General features: G+C 43.5%; 2 protein-coding genes across 2 annotated transcripts in view; both read right to left on the bottom strand.

Annotated features, from left to right (window-relative positions):
• Positions 1-17,259, bottom strand: part of LOC106652823 (mucin-19-like) — a 45,237-nt gene that overhangs the window by 6,122 nt on the left and 21,856 nt on the right. The window lies entirely within an intron of this gene.
• Positions 9,749-12,038, bottom strand: LOC106652918 (cytochrome P450 9e2-like). Its single transcript, XM_014372095.2, has one exon. The coding sequence runs from the start codon at positions 11,941-11,943 to the stop codon at positions 10,417-10,419; it is 1,527 nt and encodes a 508-aa protein (XP_014227581.1). The 5' UTR covers positions 11,944-12,038; the 3' UTR covers positions 9,749-10,416.

The raw sequence follows: 17,259 nt of genomic DNA, 5'->3' as shown, positions 1-17,259 counted from the left end.
AATTTTTTATTTTTGTTTATAATTCTACTCTTTTTTGTTGTTGATCAGTTGTAAACTTTTCCTCGATGCACTTAATATTTCATAAACCTTATCGAGTTTATTTTATAATAAAGCAGCAGCAGCAGCTTTTTTCCATCTTTAATAACAATTCCACTTAAAAGTTCATGCTACGGCATCTTTCAAAAGATACAATAATGCATGTAAAAAGTCTTCGTCGTCGTCGAGGGCCTTGTAGCCATGTACCACCGATTAAATGACAAATTCTCTCCCTCTCTCGCTCTCTCGACGCAAATGAATCGAGAGTGCACTCGACTCCGACGAAAGCTCGGCTGCTGCTCAATTTTTTCCATGCCATCTTCAGGCGCGCTTGCAAGAGAGAAGGAGAGAGCAATGGCTCCTGCAGGGAGTTGGCGTGCGTTAACAAGGCGCGCGCTCGTATATAGATATAGTCTAGCAGAGTAAAGTAGCGAAGAGCTTATGAGCGCACATATACGCGTGGGAGGTGTGTAGCAGCGGCAGCACTCGTCGCTTGGATTTTAATACTCGTGCCTCGCTCGGCTCCTTTTCTCTTTCCACACTCATGAGGCTGCTGCTGCTGCTGCTACTTCTCAAAGAGTCTATGCAGTATATATGTAGCAGGCATAAGGTGCCTTTCAACCTCTCCTTTCCTCTACCTAATACCACTATTACTACTGCCACTACCGTACGGTACCCCACCCTTTTCCCAAGGAAAAGCTCGAGTCCTTGGTAGCAGATGCTGCGCGTATTTAACTCGGTCGATTTTCTCCATTCTCATTATCGCGGCAGTAGCAGCAGCAGCAGCTCGAGAGCAGCAGCCCCAGCATATACCCTTCCTTCTCTCAGGCTGCTACGTTTAAAATAGGTGTGCGCAAGTGTGAGAATACACACTCGCGAGGCTGCTGCAAAGACGTTACCGTGCCGACACAAGGCGCTCGAGGTAGATCGAGAAGCTCGAAGCAGCAGCGGCAGCAGCAACAAAGAAGAAAGAGGGAGAGAGAGAGAGATGGAGAGAGAAAAGAGAGATCGGCGCGCGCGTAGAAGTTCAGAAATTGAAGCGAGAAAGTGACAGAGAAGGAATGCGAAGAAGCTATTTAGCGAAGCGTGATCACGATTATTAGTACAGAGTAGTAGAGAGGAGGGTGGCGCAGCGGCAGCGGCGCGCATAGAGAGAATCTCCTCGTATATCCTACGCCGAGTTATTAAAGAGTGTGCGGCTGCGTCTCGACGTATTACCTAAAACACCCCCCGAACGAGACATCGCAACCTTCGTTACATTATATATATTATTACAGCTACTTGTTGTGCAGTTATAAAGCTCGTGAATATTTTGTCTTACTTCGTCGTACGTCGGCGGCGCGCACTGATTGCTCGAAAATTGAAATTATCACGCGTGACGAAAAATACAATTACGTTACGAGGATATTACACGATCTTATATATAGAGCTGGTGAGCATCAAAAGGACATTTATACACACGCGATGCGGGGATGAGCGAAAATTCAAAGTCGAATGCGCCCGATCGAAACTAGTCGCGTCTAGTGGCCATCATTAGTTACCGTCTACGCAAGCTGGAAAGGCGACACACGATCTCTCGTCTGCGTAGCCAAGCGCGCTCGTATCTATCTAGCTTTACTACGTACTATTCAGAAGCCGCCGCCCGACTTCTGATTAAAAGACGCCTGCCTGCAGTGACGCGAACGTTCCTTTGCCATTACCTAACTCGCCCCTTTTCCATTGAGGGAGAGAGAGAGAGAAAGAGGAAGAAACTATTCTGAAATGTGACGCGAATTTAAAGGGTCGCCGGAACCTGACCAGTTTCTCTCTGTGCGTGTGTGTGTATGCCTTGATGGCACTGATTCCCAAAGAGACGACTACGACGACGACACGTTCACTGGTGGAAACGAAGCGTGGTCGTGTCCGTTTTTGGCGCGCGTCTTATTCGTGCGTATTCGAATCACGGCTAATTCCGGCGACTCTTTCTTCCTGACTTATTTCGTCGTTCGGACTGACAAATACGCACTTTCTAAACAATTCGCAGGGATTATGATTGATTGTTAAAGTTTTTTTCAATCGTTACCTTCTAATTGTTTAACAATGCGATAAATGTGTTTACTTCGTGTAGATTAGAACTTATCCCCCATCGAACGAGTGCCCAATCATCGATATAAAATCAAGAAAAAAGAGGGCATTAATTTGTAGGCATAGAAATAATTCAACGTCAACTTTGAGAAGAGTTTAAAAGAGCTTGTCCCATACGGTAGGAGGGTGGAGTGAAAAAAAAAGAACAGCAGCACACCGAAGAGATCGAGAGCTGGAACGGAAAAAAGACTAAAGAGAATAGGGCGAGAGATACACACAGATATAGATATAGCGCGCCCCCGCAGAAAAAAAGTCGCGAATTCAGTGCAAAGCGATCCAAATAAGCGACAGTTTTAAAACTACGCCGAAGAAAGGAAAACTCGGCGCCTAACAATCTTTCCCCCAAATGAGGTAAAGGCCACCTTATTGAAACAGAAAAGAGAAGGGAGCAATTTTTTTTGCCTCGAGAGAACCTCGGCTCGAGAGTCGGTTAATTGACACGGCAACGCGCAGTAGTAGCGGCAGCAAAAGAGCGTGGTTGAGGAGAGAAAACCATCAGAGAGAGAGAGAGAGAGAGAGAAAGAGAAGAAAAGAGCCCGGAATCCGCCGACGAGGCCGTGCTGTCGTCGTTCTTGTTAACTACGGTATCTTTTCTCGCTGCTGCTCTAACTATTTTTCATCCCCCTTTACGAGATGAGGCGCGACCGACTCATCGAAGAGAAAAGATCTTGTCAGAAAATGAGGATGTATAGTGAAAAACTGGCTGCTGCTGTTTTTTTTCTGCCCAGGCACGTATAACTATACCGACCGTTTAATTATTTAACCGATTTGATTCAACTTCGAGGTTGGGAATTATTTTATCCGGGAAAAAAACTTGAATAAAGTGGATGTTTTTTGGGTGTGAAACATCAGGATCCTGGTAGAAATTTTTAACATTATTATCGATAACTTTTGGCCTACGAAAAATTTTCTGTGACATAAAAGAGCCATAGAACTAAATAATCGGACATTTTTCACCATTCGACTTCACTGAGAATCGGCCGTCTACCAACCCAAATAGTAACATTTTTTTTAACATTTTATGATCGTATGCTCCACGTATCATTGCTATTTAATAACCATTTTCATGAAATTCTTGAAAATTACCATGTACACACTGAGAAAAAAAATTCATTGATTCAATGACATTTAATTGAATATTTTATATACTATTAATTTAATCAAATGAATTATTGAAGCAATGAAACTTTCGTAAAAACAATTGAAAATTTTGTTGGAAAAACGATGAACCAAGTACTTAGTTCAGTCAACAAATGATGTAAACATTTCTATTAATGATGTGGCATTTATTTCGGCTTTGCTGTCGACTCTTGTTCGGATTTGAAAGCTCCGAATCTATAATGTTTTATGAATGACAAACTTATCTCATGCTTATGCGTGTATTTGAATTATATTTTTACGCCGTGAGCTTTGAGACGTGTAAGAGAATATGCACGAATCAGACGAGTAAACTGTTGCTTTTTAAGTACCTCAAATCAAACATTTTTACAATCGAGAGATTACATGAATTTGATAACACTATTCAATAAATTTTATTAAAATTCAGTTGCGATATGAAGTAAATTCAACTGTTCAAATCATACAATTATTTTATGAAAGCAACAATTCCATTTTTAGAGAGTAAATAAATATTTCTTTGATTTTATGAAATTGATTGTATACATTTTATTTCATTGAAACTATGAAATAGAACCATCTACAGGGAAAAATATTTGTTCAATCCAATAATATATTTCATTAACATATTTCATAATTCCAATGAAATTATTTTCATTTTGTAGTTCAACCCAAGTTTCTAGAGGGCGCATATCAAAACTCGCAAGTGGCAAAATGAATTTTAATTGCTATATAATAATAAAGAAAATATTACAAACTGTTTTACCCCATAATCTCAATTTTAAATGAGAGATTAGAATACTCGATAATAAAGAGGTGAGACATTACGATCGATCATACTTTCACATCCGGCGTGTACATCATTAAGTTGCCTAGAGAATTATGATTGATCGATTTCTTGTTATTCGACTCCAAATTAAAATAAATACTAACGGAAGTATCTCTGTACGTATTCTTTGTTCTTCCCCCAAATTCCAGGGTTATTGTGCGTAGCTGCAAGATGTGAAAATGAAAATAATAAAAATTAAAGTCAAAGCTAATTAATAAATTCAATTTTTTCATTTATTTAAATTGTAGTACTCATTTACAAACAAATGGATTTACAAGAAGTCTGCTGACGAAGCATCAAAAAGAAAACATATATAATAAACATATTCATTGTACTGTAGCTCTTTTGTAGTAAAGTAATGGTTGAGAAAATAATAGAGTCGTCGAGAGCTTCAACGTTCCTTCGCCAAGCAGATATTACGTAAATCCCGATTCGACAGAGTCTCGAGGATCTTTTTGCAGCGATCAATCGAAAATTGGTCGCGCATCTGCTTCGCGTAAGGCTCCAGCGCCCATCGCTGGAAAAATCCACTCGCCATCGTATTGCACAGACGCCAAACGCAAGCCTCCACGTACTTAACGGGCAGCTTGCTGAATTCCTCCGAACGCGAGAGCTCGCAGTAGTCCGTGTACGCGACCAAGTTCTCCGCCTGTTGGGGGTTTAACTGGATCAAGTCGTGGAGCGACAGCCATGAATTGATCACGATGCTGAGCGCTTTTTCACCGAACTCCACTGCACTCTTGCACCAAAATTCTGCGAAATCCGCCGGCTTGTCCAACAGTCTGCACCAGTCAAAGAAGTTCATGATGATGAGCGCGTCGTCTCGGTTCAGCTCGAATCCAGCCTTTTCGAGATTGCGGACGACGGCCAGAACGCGAGCCACCGTGGCCAATTTCTCGGCGCTCGAGTTCGGCAGTTTGAATCTCTCGGCGAAATAAGCCTCCTTGGGAAATTCGAAGCTCGCTATATCGGCGCCTCGAGCCAAGAGTACGTCGACGGCGTGCGGCAAATTGTGCACCACGGCCAATTGAAGCGGTGTCCTGTCCATCTTGTCCCGGGCGTCCAACTGCAAAGTGAGCTCTCTGTCGTCGCACATCTTCAAGAATCTATCTATCGATTCATCGTCGCCGTCGTCTCTCTGGCAAATGACGTGCAGAGGCGCCGATCCTCGCTCGTTGGACAAATTTGGATCGGAGCCACCTTTTATCAGCAGCTCAGCCACCCCGACGTTGCCGTTCGCCAGAGCCAAGTGCAGCGGCGAATCACCCGTTTTCGGCACGAGGCAATTGGGATCCTGTCCGCGCCAGAGAAACTCCCAGACGAGGCCGCCGAGGTTAACCAGGCAGGCCATGTGGAAATGCGTCATGTCGAGCTCCTCGTAACTCCTGTCGAACCTCCCGTTTATTACGAAAAGATAAGTGGCCACTAGATTCTTATCGCTGGTGGTAGCCGCGCGATTCACTGGTGCGGTGCCGTCGGTCAACAAGGAAACCGAGAGCCGCCGCTCTACTTCGGCCCTCAGACCGATTGCCTTCAGAGGTTGGCTCTCCACCTGTCGCTGTAGTTCGCACACGCGGTTGTAACGCGAACGGATAATTTTTATTCGCTCTCGTTTGACCGCAGGATCGGTACTTTTATCTTCGATCGATCGTAAAAGTCTTGCGAGGTTAAAATCATCCACGTGCTCGATTCTGTCGTATTCACCTACGCTACCGTGTTCGAAAATATTTTCGTTCGTATCCATCATTCTGGGCACTTGCAGACAAAAAAAGAACACAATCGAGCGTAATTGAAAATATTTTTAAACTTTTTTTTCACAAGAGTCACTGATTATCTTCCCGCACGATGTTCACGCTGCGACGTCGAAGCGTTCACTGACTGCGCTACGACGAGTGTAATTACCTCGTGGTGGAAGCTACACGAGATTATCTTTCGACGAAGCTCACTTTCTCCGATCGACGTGATCTCTCTTCGTGGCTTCGCTCTGAGCGTTTGGGCGGAGCTTAGAGTGGCGCTACAGTCACCATTTACACGTAATCTTATGGAAAAAATGCCAGCGTCGGCCGCTCGAACTGAATTTTTTCTTATGAGAATTAACATGAGAAAGCGCCACGCTGTGTCAACGCTCGGGGCCACTTTGGTTGCGTAGCGTATACTAAACGATTAGAAAGTAATGCGACTTAAGGAGGTTCCCTCGGGTAACACGCTAGTCAATTGAGAGTTCGCGCAGTAACATGGGTTAAGTTAGCTGGCTTGTCGTCTGCTAGTCCTAAAACGAGCGGAAAAAGTCGTGTTTTCGCGTCTTTTATTAAAAAAATATTGAAAAAACGGCAGGCTACCTATACTTTGAGACACGATTTTTGAAAGATAAGAGCTTTCTCTACAATTTGTATATAATCATTCCTCTGCGAACTTTGATTTCTTTTCATAAATTGTAAATGTAGCTCAAAAGTTCATAAATTCCTATGTTGCCCATGTTAATTTTCGAAACTTTGATCGCGTTTTTCTCGAGATTTTGCCTGGCTTGGGCTTATGAGGGTTATAACATTGGATTCGGGAGGTCAAAATCTATCGATATTGATATATGTACTTCTTGCGAACTTTGCAAGGGAACCTCCTTAACTTGGCTATACAGAAGCTACTAAGTTTGGGTAATGCACGACCATATATGTCCGATGCATGCTGCCTCGAGCCTACGAACAGCTGACATCGATGACTCTGATCGACGACTGATTTGAAACGAATCTCAAGAATATCTACATTATGTGCCTTTCTTTCATCATTCTTCAGCACGGATACGTCACACAATAAGCAAGATGTGAAGGTTAAAATACAACAACAAAAAAAGTTTAAATAAATAATAATTAATGAGTTGGAAATTTTTTCGAATATATTTATTTGCGTAACACGGTGTATACCCAAATACATCAGACACATCAAATATCACAAAGATCCTCATTACGAACTTTGGCCCGTAGCTGACAAGAAAATATATCAGAAATGACTATCTCTCTCGCTTCTTTTATTTATATATGTCACGGCAATATTAAAAAAGGAACCTTCCTTACAATTTACAATTCACAATCTTATCGCCTTTTTTGACCTCGTACTGTGGCGTACTACGCCTCGCGCCCACTTTTTTTTCTTCCTTTTCCCAACGTTATTCGCGATCCATCTTATCCTGAAACAAATATCGTACAGATCCTTGTTCATGAGATCGTCGACGAGCTCGTCGGGTCGCATCTCGCGCGTCCATCGGCGGAAAAATTTCCTGGCCAGTTTTTCGCACAGATGCCGGGTGCAGGCCAGCTCGGCCTCCTCGGGCAGATGAATTTTCCGATCGGGCGACAGGTACCTCGAGTAGTGGTCCAAAGTCAGCCAATCCTCCGCCTCGTCGGCTCGCAACCTCGTCGCCTCGAGCAGCGTGAGCTTCGGCGCCATCCCGATCTTGCTGGCCGTCGCGGCCCAGCTGGCGTACCAGCTCTCGTCGAGGCTCGCCGACTCGGCGAACAGGCCCTGCTCGGCGAACAGCCTCATGATCCTCTTGGCCTCGGTTCGGCCCAGCTCCCAGCCCGCGTTCTCCAGTAGCTCGACGCAGCTCAGCAAGGCCCAGGCCAGTCTCAGCTCGAAGTGCTTCCAGCCTGCGCGATAGACTTGCAGCCTCTCGAGGAAGTCGGCCTCCTGGGGAAAGAAGAAGCGCTCGAGGTCGGCGCCACGATCCAGGAGCTGCTCGACCATCTCCGGCCAGAAGTTGGCCACGGCCAGCTGCAGCGGCGTGCGGCCTCTGTTGTCCAAATAATCGACCAGCACCTTTTTCTTCGCCTTCGCGAAGAATTGCATGGCCGAGTCCACGTCGTCGAACCGACCGTGGTTTCCCTGGCAGACGACGTGCAGAGGGGTCATGCCTTCCTCGTTGGCTGAATTCGGATCTGCTCCATACGCCAGCAGCATCTTGATCATCCGACCGTTCTCGCCGAAACAAGCCAAGTGCAGCGGCGTGTTACCCCACTTGTCCCGGGCATCGAAGTTCGCCGCTACTTTTTCCCCACTTCCGTTCCAAAATAACTTGCACCAGTCGTCGATCGATAATTCCAAGTGCTCGGCTGCCTTCTCGCAAGCGACGTGCAGAGGCAACTTACCCTCGTCGTTGGCGCGATGCGTGTCGGCGCCTTTTTTCAGCAGCTTTTTCACCAATACCGCGTTCTGGTTGCGCATAGCCAGGTGCAGCAGCGTGTCGCCCGTCACCGGCCAGACGAGATTCGGATCCTGGCCGCGCTTCAGAAATTTTGCGACGACCTCGTCGCAGCCGAATCGGCAGGCCACGTGCAGATGCGTCAGTCCCGTCTCGTCCGCGTAGTTGACGTCGCGATCGGCGTAAATCTTGAACAGTAGCTCGGCGATGTGGTAGGTGTCGGACTCGAAGGCCCGATGTAGCGCCGTGGTGCGACGCGACGACGACGACGACGATGGTCTGACGTCCGTGTAGCCGCAGAGAGCCACGAATTCGATGATCTGCAGACCCAGATACTTGTGCTCGCTCTCGTAATGGCAATTCACGGCATCCCAGAGAATGTGGTCGATCTCTCGGGGCTCGAAGATACCCCGAAGCTCCGGATATCGGCCGGCCCATCGAGTCTTTATGACCTTGGGATGAATATCGAGGAGAAATTTGCGTCGCGACTCTTCGTTCTTCCAATCGACGCGCGCTCGCAACGATTTGAAGTTATTCACGACATTGCGTCTCTCGCGATCGCTCAACGGGAAGATAAGACGAAGGAGTTTATCTTTCTCTGGTTTCTTTACATTTTTTTTCTTCATATTTTTTACGATAAATCACTCGCTGCGGTCGACGGGATCTTGTTTCGTTGTTGGCACACTCTATACGACGTCGTCGCAGCTTTACCGATCGTAAATACACCGAGCGAGTGTAAATACTTTCTCAACGAAAATCACACTTTCTCCGGGACCGATGAGATCTTCTCTCCTTCGTATTACTTCGACGTCACAACGTGTACTGACTATACGTTGAAAGGTAACGGGAGCTACGTTCGATATACGCGTACTCGTAATTTTCCCAATGATAAACCGTATATTGTAGAGTGTAAACAAGCGTAAAACCATCGGACTATGTTGACAATTTGCAATGGTTAATATTTGGATTAATCTAATGAATCTAAATAAAATACGTCGATAGCGTGTGTAGAATACCAAGTACAATCATTTTGAATGTACTTGGTTATACAATTATTTTGACTTTACTTCTTGCAGATTTACAAATTGAGGTACTCGCCATCTAGTGGCAAAGGCTTCAAGTCTTATTATTGTTATTATCATGTCATTCAAAATGCGCTGAATATTCGATATTCGGTAGGAAAAAATCCTCACATTAAGTGCTTATACAACTGAATAAGCAGCTAAAAAATCTGTCATCAATTCTTCCTTGAGACTTGAACAATTATCAAAATTATTGTCGAATCTGTTTATCGGATATCGTTAACCGAAAAAATAGTAAAAAATCTGAAATAGAAGTGTCACAACACTTCGCTATTCTCAGCTTAATCAGCATGATCGATACGTATTTAAAGTATGTTTTATAACATACATTTCTCAAAAAAATCTTACGAGGTTTTCGGTGGAGTTTTATTGAAGTTTCACTTTCAATAGCTCTTTTTACAAAGTTGCTTATTGATTTTAGGACTGAGTTATATTTTCGAGAAAAATGTAAGCATTATTATTCCAGAGTTCGCATTGTGTTGTAACAAGATTTATTGTAATAGAAACTGTCATATGTGATTGTGAGCTTTTCGAGTTCATCAACAGATGGAGTATTGTAAATCTGCAAGTGTCAAAAAAATGTTAGATTTCTATATATATTACAAAAATTACAGATTTCTATAAATATTATATTGGTCGAATGTGCTCAATCAATTTCAAGTTGTAAGTGTGCGTTGCCGAATAAACCCGACAAGAATACCGACTTATATCAAAGATCACTTTTATTTTTATAATTTATTTATTTAAATGAGTTATAAATTATAAACAAATATATTCTTTTTCCTAAGAATATAATTTTTTGCCTCGATGTTTCTCAAGTTATTTTCATGGATAATAATAATTAGGAAATAAATTAAGTAAAAACTTCGAGGTACAATTCGATTTCACATTTTAACAAAACACTTGTGTTTATAAATTTATCTTTTTAGAAACGCTGTAAGACTAGAAATAATACATTAAAGAAGATAGATATAGTAAATTTATACATTTGAATGATTTCAGTACTCCGGAAATTTTCAATCTCTTGAATTTCACTTTTACAATTTCGGTTTGACCCGTAACCAAAATCCATCCTTGGGAATCGGCTGTATCGTATCGACCGAGTACTTCAAAGGTATGGAAGTTTTTGAGCACGGAATCAAGTGGCACCTCCTCAGCAAGTGAAAAAACAGCACTTTGGTCTCCAAAATAGCGAATCGGTTTCCGATGCACATTCTCGGACCCAAGCCAAATCCCAAATCGATCGCGTGCGCGTTCTGCGAAGCCTTCAAAAAGTATCTGTTCGGATCGAATTGGTCCGGATGGTCGAACAAGTCCGGATCCGAGTGAATTCCGCTGACCGGTACGACGATTTCTTGGCCGACTTCCAAATCGTAGGGTTTGGCGCCTGGAAGAGCGGGAGGCAGGGTGTAGGGTTTGGTGCACACTCTTCCGAGCATCGTCGCTTGAGGATGAAGCCTCAAGGTCTCTTGAAAAACTGCATCCAAATAGGGCATTTGCACGATAGCGTCGTACGTCACTTTTTCGCTATTTTTATTCAAAGTCGTCTCGATTTCTCGCATAATTTTATCCTGAACATCCGGATTGATCGCGATCTCGTGAGCCATGAGGCACATGTGACTCGAGACTGTTTCGAATCCTCCGAGAAAAAATACAAATGCTTGAGCAGTGATGTCCAATGCGTCCAACTTCGGCTTGTCGTCTGTCTTATCCTGAGCATTCATCATCAATTGAAGCATATCTGGAGGATTAACGTTTCCTTTACTCCTCAAGTCGATGGCTTGTTGAATAACTTGAATGAAAAAATTACTGTATTTTTCCGAAATCAATTTCATTTTAAACAAATCAGCCATCCTTGGAAACTTCATAATAATCACCGCCTTCATAGCCAGAACAATATGTCTCACTCTAGACTGACTATTTTTTACGAATTCCAGCCCATTCCGATAAAATTCGTTATCCGGATCTTTGATCGAATCTATCTCGATTCCAAACGCGCACCTCGCGATCACGTCGTTGGTGTACTTGGTGAAAGCCTCCTTCGTGTCGACCTCCTCCGTGTTATTCGCGTGCCTCGACAAAAAACTATCGACGAAATTTTCCGCGCAGCTGGACATCAACTCGAACATCGCCCTCATTTTTTTCGACGTGAACGACGGGCTCAGGATGTTTCTCACCTCGCGCCATCGGTCGCCGTTGAGCATCGCCAGATTTTTCGCCAGCAACGGATCCAGAGACTCGCTCATGATCGACTTGTGATCGGTGAAATGAGCGAAATCTCTGATCAGAATGGTTTTGACGAGATCGACGTCGCGAAGCATGATCACGGGTTGCATCAGCAAGTGCAGTCCGATGTATTTTGCGTCCTTGTCGTAATTGTACCATTTTTTCACGATATCGGATAGATGAAGTCTCTTGATGATGTTTAAGCCAGTAGAGCCGATTATTAATGTTTCCGGGGGTTGAGGTATGCCTGAGTCATTGAAATTGTGCCTTTTACGGATTAATCGATACAGCAAAAGTATAGCTATAATTAAAACTAGTACGCAGAATGTCAGCTCCATAATTTAATTTAAACAATTATTCATAATCCGACATTTCAATGTTTTGCCTCACTCACTCACGCACCCTTTCTATAAATTATTCTACTTTCAGTCAACAAAAGAAGTACACTACAACTAAAATTACGCTCAACACAACGCTCTCGTATAACTCGACGTAGTATATCTGCTTCGTAACATTCGATAAGATAAGACCTTATCTCCATCTTATTAATAAGCATCGGAAAATCTATTTTCCTCGTTGTTGAATAAAGAAAAAAAAAATAGCCTCGTCCAGTGTAATAATATAACACGAGCCGATAGTGGCGCGTTCGCCTTCTAGAATATCAAGAAAAATTCCGTACAAGTTCGCAATTCGCGCGCGCGCTTTGTTATCTCACCTTTCTCCTGTACATTATGTACTATACGCGAGCGCCTCGAAATCAACCCTATACTACTCTTCTTTCGTGCGCGCAAAGTTCAAAGAAGCGGCAGCAGCGGCGAGGAATTCCTTCGCTGCTGGACAGTGTCCACGACGCCGACGCCGCGCGTCGCTCGGTCAAAGTGGTCGAGAACACGCTGCGCGCTCGGCAGGGTGTGTAGCCGTAAGAGAAGAAGAAGAATAAGGTGGAGTAGGTGGAGGGTAGCTAGTAGAGAAAAAAAAAATGGACTGTGTATAGTCTCGCGCCAAAGGGGCCACCAGCAGCAGCAGCAGCGAAGAAAACAACACCTTGATGAGCAAGGAAAGAGCTGCTGCTGCTCAGCCAAGAGAGAGAGAGAGTAAGGTATATAAGAGGGTGAGACGTGAAATTCGAACCTCTCGAACTACAGCAGCAGCACACAATACGCAACAGCAGGCGATATATAGACTCGCTATAGACGCTCACTGCGCATAAGGTAGATAGAGGTATATAGGTGTATAGGACGAGGGAAATTTAATAACATCCCCCTAGTTACACCTCAATGGGCACCTTAACAACCCCTGCGCGATGCGAGGCGAGCGATGCTTTATATATAGAGAGAGTAGTAGCAGTACTGTATACTATCTTCTCAGGGTGGCGACTTCATATAATACACACACACACTCACACTACCAGTGTCTATGTATCTCTCGGTGCGTCCCTCTCTTTCTTCGACGATGTATCTATTCATCCGCGAGTTTCACGCCCAAGACACACCGCACGCACGTCGTAACAGCCGGCGTGGCTCTTATATACTTCGTTAAATATCAAAGTGTATCCTTTCTTTGACTCTCTTAGATATCTGTGTGTAAGATTTTTCGCCGTAGCGTAATTTTCGTTACTTCGAAGACGGTCGAAATTCCAGCTCGAGGTGCACGAGGATTTTCAAACGCGATTTCATGCAGCTAGAGTACGAACTGCTGGACACGAGCGCAAAACTGGACAAGGGCGCGATCTGTGGCTCGCTGGACGAACTGCGCCAGCCTCCGCCCCCCGCCAGGTGCCGGCAGCGAAAGAGTTACAGAAAAGCAGCAGCAGCACCATGTGAAACAAAACTCTCGACTCGCCGCCGCTGCTGCTGCCCCGTGGGCAACTTGTCGATACGCGCTGGTGTCGCTGTTGCTTTCCGTTATTATCATGGTCAAGCCAGCGCTACACACCCACTCGCGAGCATTTTACGCTACGCACACGTATACGTTATACATTGTACACGTTTTACGCGTGCAGTGGCACACACGGCAGAGAGCAAAGGGTAAAAAATAAATCCTGCAGTAACGACGTTTACGACCGCGTGCGCAGCGCGGATGATACGTACGTATGCGTCCTCGAGAGTTTATCGAATGAGTTTGTACGAGCATTTTTTGAGACGCACGAGACAATATAACGAGGAATAGACCTGCCGAGATTTTAATTTGAGAATGTCTTTAGGCGCGAAAGTAGAAATACTGATTGAAACGTCATTTTTGTAGATTTAGAATAATTGTAATAAATTCATAACCCCCGTAATGGATATAACCAAGGATCATAGTTAAGATTCGGGTAGACTGGTTTAATCGTCTCCAGGGGGTACAATGCGGATTATATTATATAGGAGTATTTTAACGATCGTATACTGCTCAGGGTTATTCTCGAATTGCGAGAATAAAAATTTAAACGCATTGATTCAAACTCGGTATTTACTTTCTAACTTTGAATAACAACCGCATGAGCGTAATAATATGAGTATTTCATTGTAGCTCTATATATCAATCCAAAATTCTTTTTCCACTTACGGATGTATAATACTCCATCTGTCGACGAGATCAGAAAACTCATAATAATATATGACACTCTTGTTTACGATAAATCTTGTTACAATACGAAACGAATTCGGGAATATTAATCCTTACGTATATTTTTAGAAAAAATAACTCATTTTTAATATCCATTAAGCAGCTGCACCAAAATAACTGTTACAAGTGAAACTTTACCAGTATTGTTTCAATGAAAATCAAATAAATGATGATAATATTTTGGAGTACAAAGGTAATTCAAGCCTATTAATATACGTTATATTTATCATCTTTCTAATCTTGTAGATTCTGTCTTATATTTGCTTGTTAACACTTGATGTGTGAGAAAAGCGATAATTGAGAAAAATTTTCACGTAACGTTCGTGTACCTTTTGGAGTTGACTAAGCACATTAGAAAAACAAATCACGTGCCTGCAAGAACATTTTGCCTATGAACAAAAGCAGGTTCAAAGACATATTGAAGTAACCAATCGAATACGCACTAACTGCACGTATATATACGCTACGTATATATATACCAATCGAACAATTTTCTTGCCACTTGCGGATTTACTATACTCCATCTTTCGATGAAATCGGGAAGCTCGCAATCATATGGGACACTTTTGCTCACGACAAATCTTGTTACAAGACAAAACGAATTTTGAATTATTAATTCTCAAATACGCAGCCACGTAAAAGAACAAGCTGTTTCAAGTGAAACTTCAACGATTTCCACAAGAAAAAAAATCAAAGTCCAAGCGAATTGATAAAATTCAAGCTCTCTTCCCCCCCAAACTTCCCATAAGAAGTTTCACATAAAGAAAAACCGTCAAATGCCCGCACACCGATCGCTCTCCTTTGGAAGTCTCCGCAGCATATATATATATAGCTAGGCGCGGTGTGCACTGCAGCACACCAGGGTGAGGCCAGAATATAGCCGTAGGGATGATGTGTGCATGCGAAAGAGGAGGAGGAGGAGGAGGAGGGTGCGGAGGGAGGAGAGCCGCGCACGTATGAAAGTGAGTAGTTCACAGAGAGGAGAGAGAGAAGAGCGAGCGATAGAACCAGCTCGAATGAAGCTCAGTTAAGCCGCTTATCATGGCGAAACAATACACTATTGGTGCACCAACGTATCAGTACCGCGCCATCCTACGCTCAAGCTTGCTGCTGCTGCTGCTTGATCTGTGCGTATATGTGTGTGTGTGTGTGTGTGTGTGTGTGTGTGTGTGTGCGAGAGAGAGCTCACTTATACATAAAGACGTATCGAGTACGCGCGTGTCTGTGTGTACTGCACACACATGTATAATTTATGTATATAACCTTTAGATTTTCACTCAGAGGCCAGTGTGTATATCGTATACACGCGTGGTGTACATGGACATGGCTTGATCGTATATATAGGTGCATTTATACGAGAGAGAGAGAGAGAGAGAGAGAGAGAGAGAGAGAGAGAGAGAATACATACACACACAAGCACACAATGGCCCGGAGAATGGGGTAAAGTTTGCCTCGGGCTGGTTCCATCAATTTGGTGCCTCGAACGAGTTTCAATCGGATTCGTTTCTCTCGTGCGCGCGGGCACACGCCCTGGTTATTATTGTCTACCTTGTGAGCCCGACTATACACATACATATAAACTGGGGGGGGGGGGGGGGGNNGGGGGGGGGGGGGGGGAGAGAGAGCTTCGAACTTTTTTCCGAACCCCCGAAAGCATCTTGCGTGTACGGATCGTTTGCTGTCTGTTGTTGTTGTTTCTTTTTACTGCATGACAAAATGACCTCGCACTCTCGCTCTGACACTTTTATCGATACTATTCTATAGATTGAGGATTCTTTGAGGGCAGCCAGAGGAGACGCTTTTGGCTTTTGAAACGGGGAGTAATTTCTTTCAAAACGATAATTTGACTTATGCAACTATTTTTACTTTGTCACTTGCGGATTTACTGATTAATGTACTCGCCATCTAGGGGCGGAGGCTTGAAGTGATATTCCTGGTATTCAAAACAATGAAAAAATGGAAAAAAGTTACTTAGATTACAGTATTACATTACATTCAATTAATACAATTATTTTGACTTTGTCACTTGCAGATTTACAGAAGTAAGTACTCGCCATCTAGTGGTGAATGATTCAAGTAGTATTATCGTAAATAAATTGGTTGAAAGATAGTTTAAACTATTTGAAACTGTTGTATTGTCATTTTCAGGTGATTATTATGGGCTCACAAATTTTAAACAGAAAAATAGCCAAGCCAGATAATGGTATTTTATTTTAAAACATTTTAATCGTCTTTGCCGGGTTATTATTAATGTTGAGCATATCCACCAGAGATATTATAATATTATTCTCATTATTGCGGCTACTTCGTATTAAAATTATAAAAGAAATAACTTAAATTCAAATAAAAGTTATTTGAATTTTCTAAACCTAGCACTAAATCATCTAAAACTATAAGCTATGCTAATTAATGTTCCGCGAATCGAAATCATTTAAGAAGGCGAAAAGCTAGGCGACGATAAAAACTCGCGCGAGTTTCGGCGCAACGTCACAGAAGCATCAACGTAAGAGAGAGAGAGGGAGAGTAACAAACAGGGCTTTGACTGGGTAAGGTAGCTCATATTATATATTCATGTATATAGGAAAAGCAGAGTTCGCCTTTAGCTTCGAGATTAATCAGAGTCTCCTGTGCACTTAGGAGCTCGCAGGAGCAGCAGTAGCAGCGGCAACAGCAGCAGCGAAAACTCAATTTTGAAACTAGTAAAGGCGCCTCGTTTCACTTGGCGCTGTAGCTGCTGCTACTGCTGCTGCTGTCGTCACTCAATTTTGACGCCCTTTGCACACGTGTTATACGTATAGTATATATGTGCCAACGCGGGCGCGAAGAAGGCGGGGGGGTGGCAACGGCAGCAGCAGCAGCTCGGCGGCCTTACACCTTAAGTGCACAACTAGCGTCGGTAAAGAGAACTAATGTATACAGCTGCCTCTGCCTCTGCCTGACTGCCTTCCTGCATCATGTAAGTATTTAGGTGAGCTACTGTTCTTGGCTTACACTCGCGCGCTGCCACCCCTTTGAAGATCGAATTTTCCCTAGCTCGAGCACACGCG

This window comes from Trichogramma pretiosum, unplaced genomic scaffold (genome assembly GCF_000599845.2).
Source record: "Trichogramma pretiosum strain Unisexual culture from Peru unplaced genomic scaffold, Tpre_2.0 scaffold115, whole genome shotgun sequence".
Taxonomy (NCBI): domain Eukaryota; kingdom Metazoa; phylum Arthropoda; class Insecta; order Hymenoptera; family Trichogrammatidae; genus Trichogramma; species Trichogramma pretiosum.
This window is presented reverse-complemented; position numbering and strand designations above follow the sequence as displayed.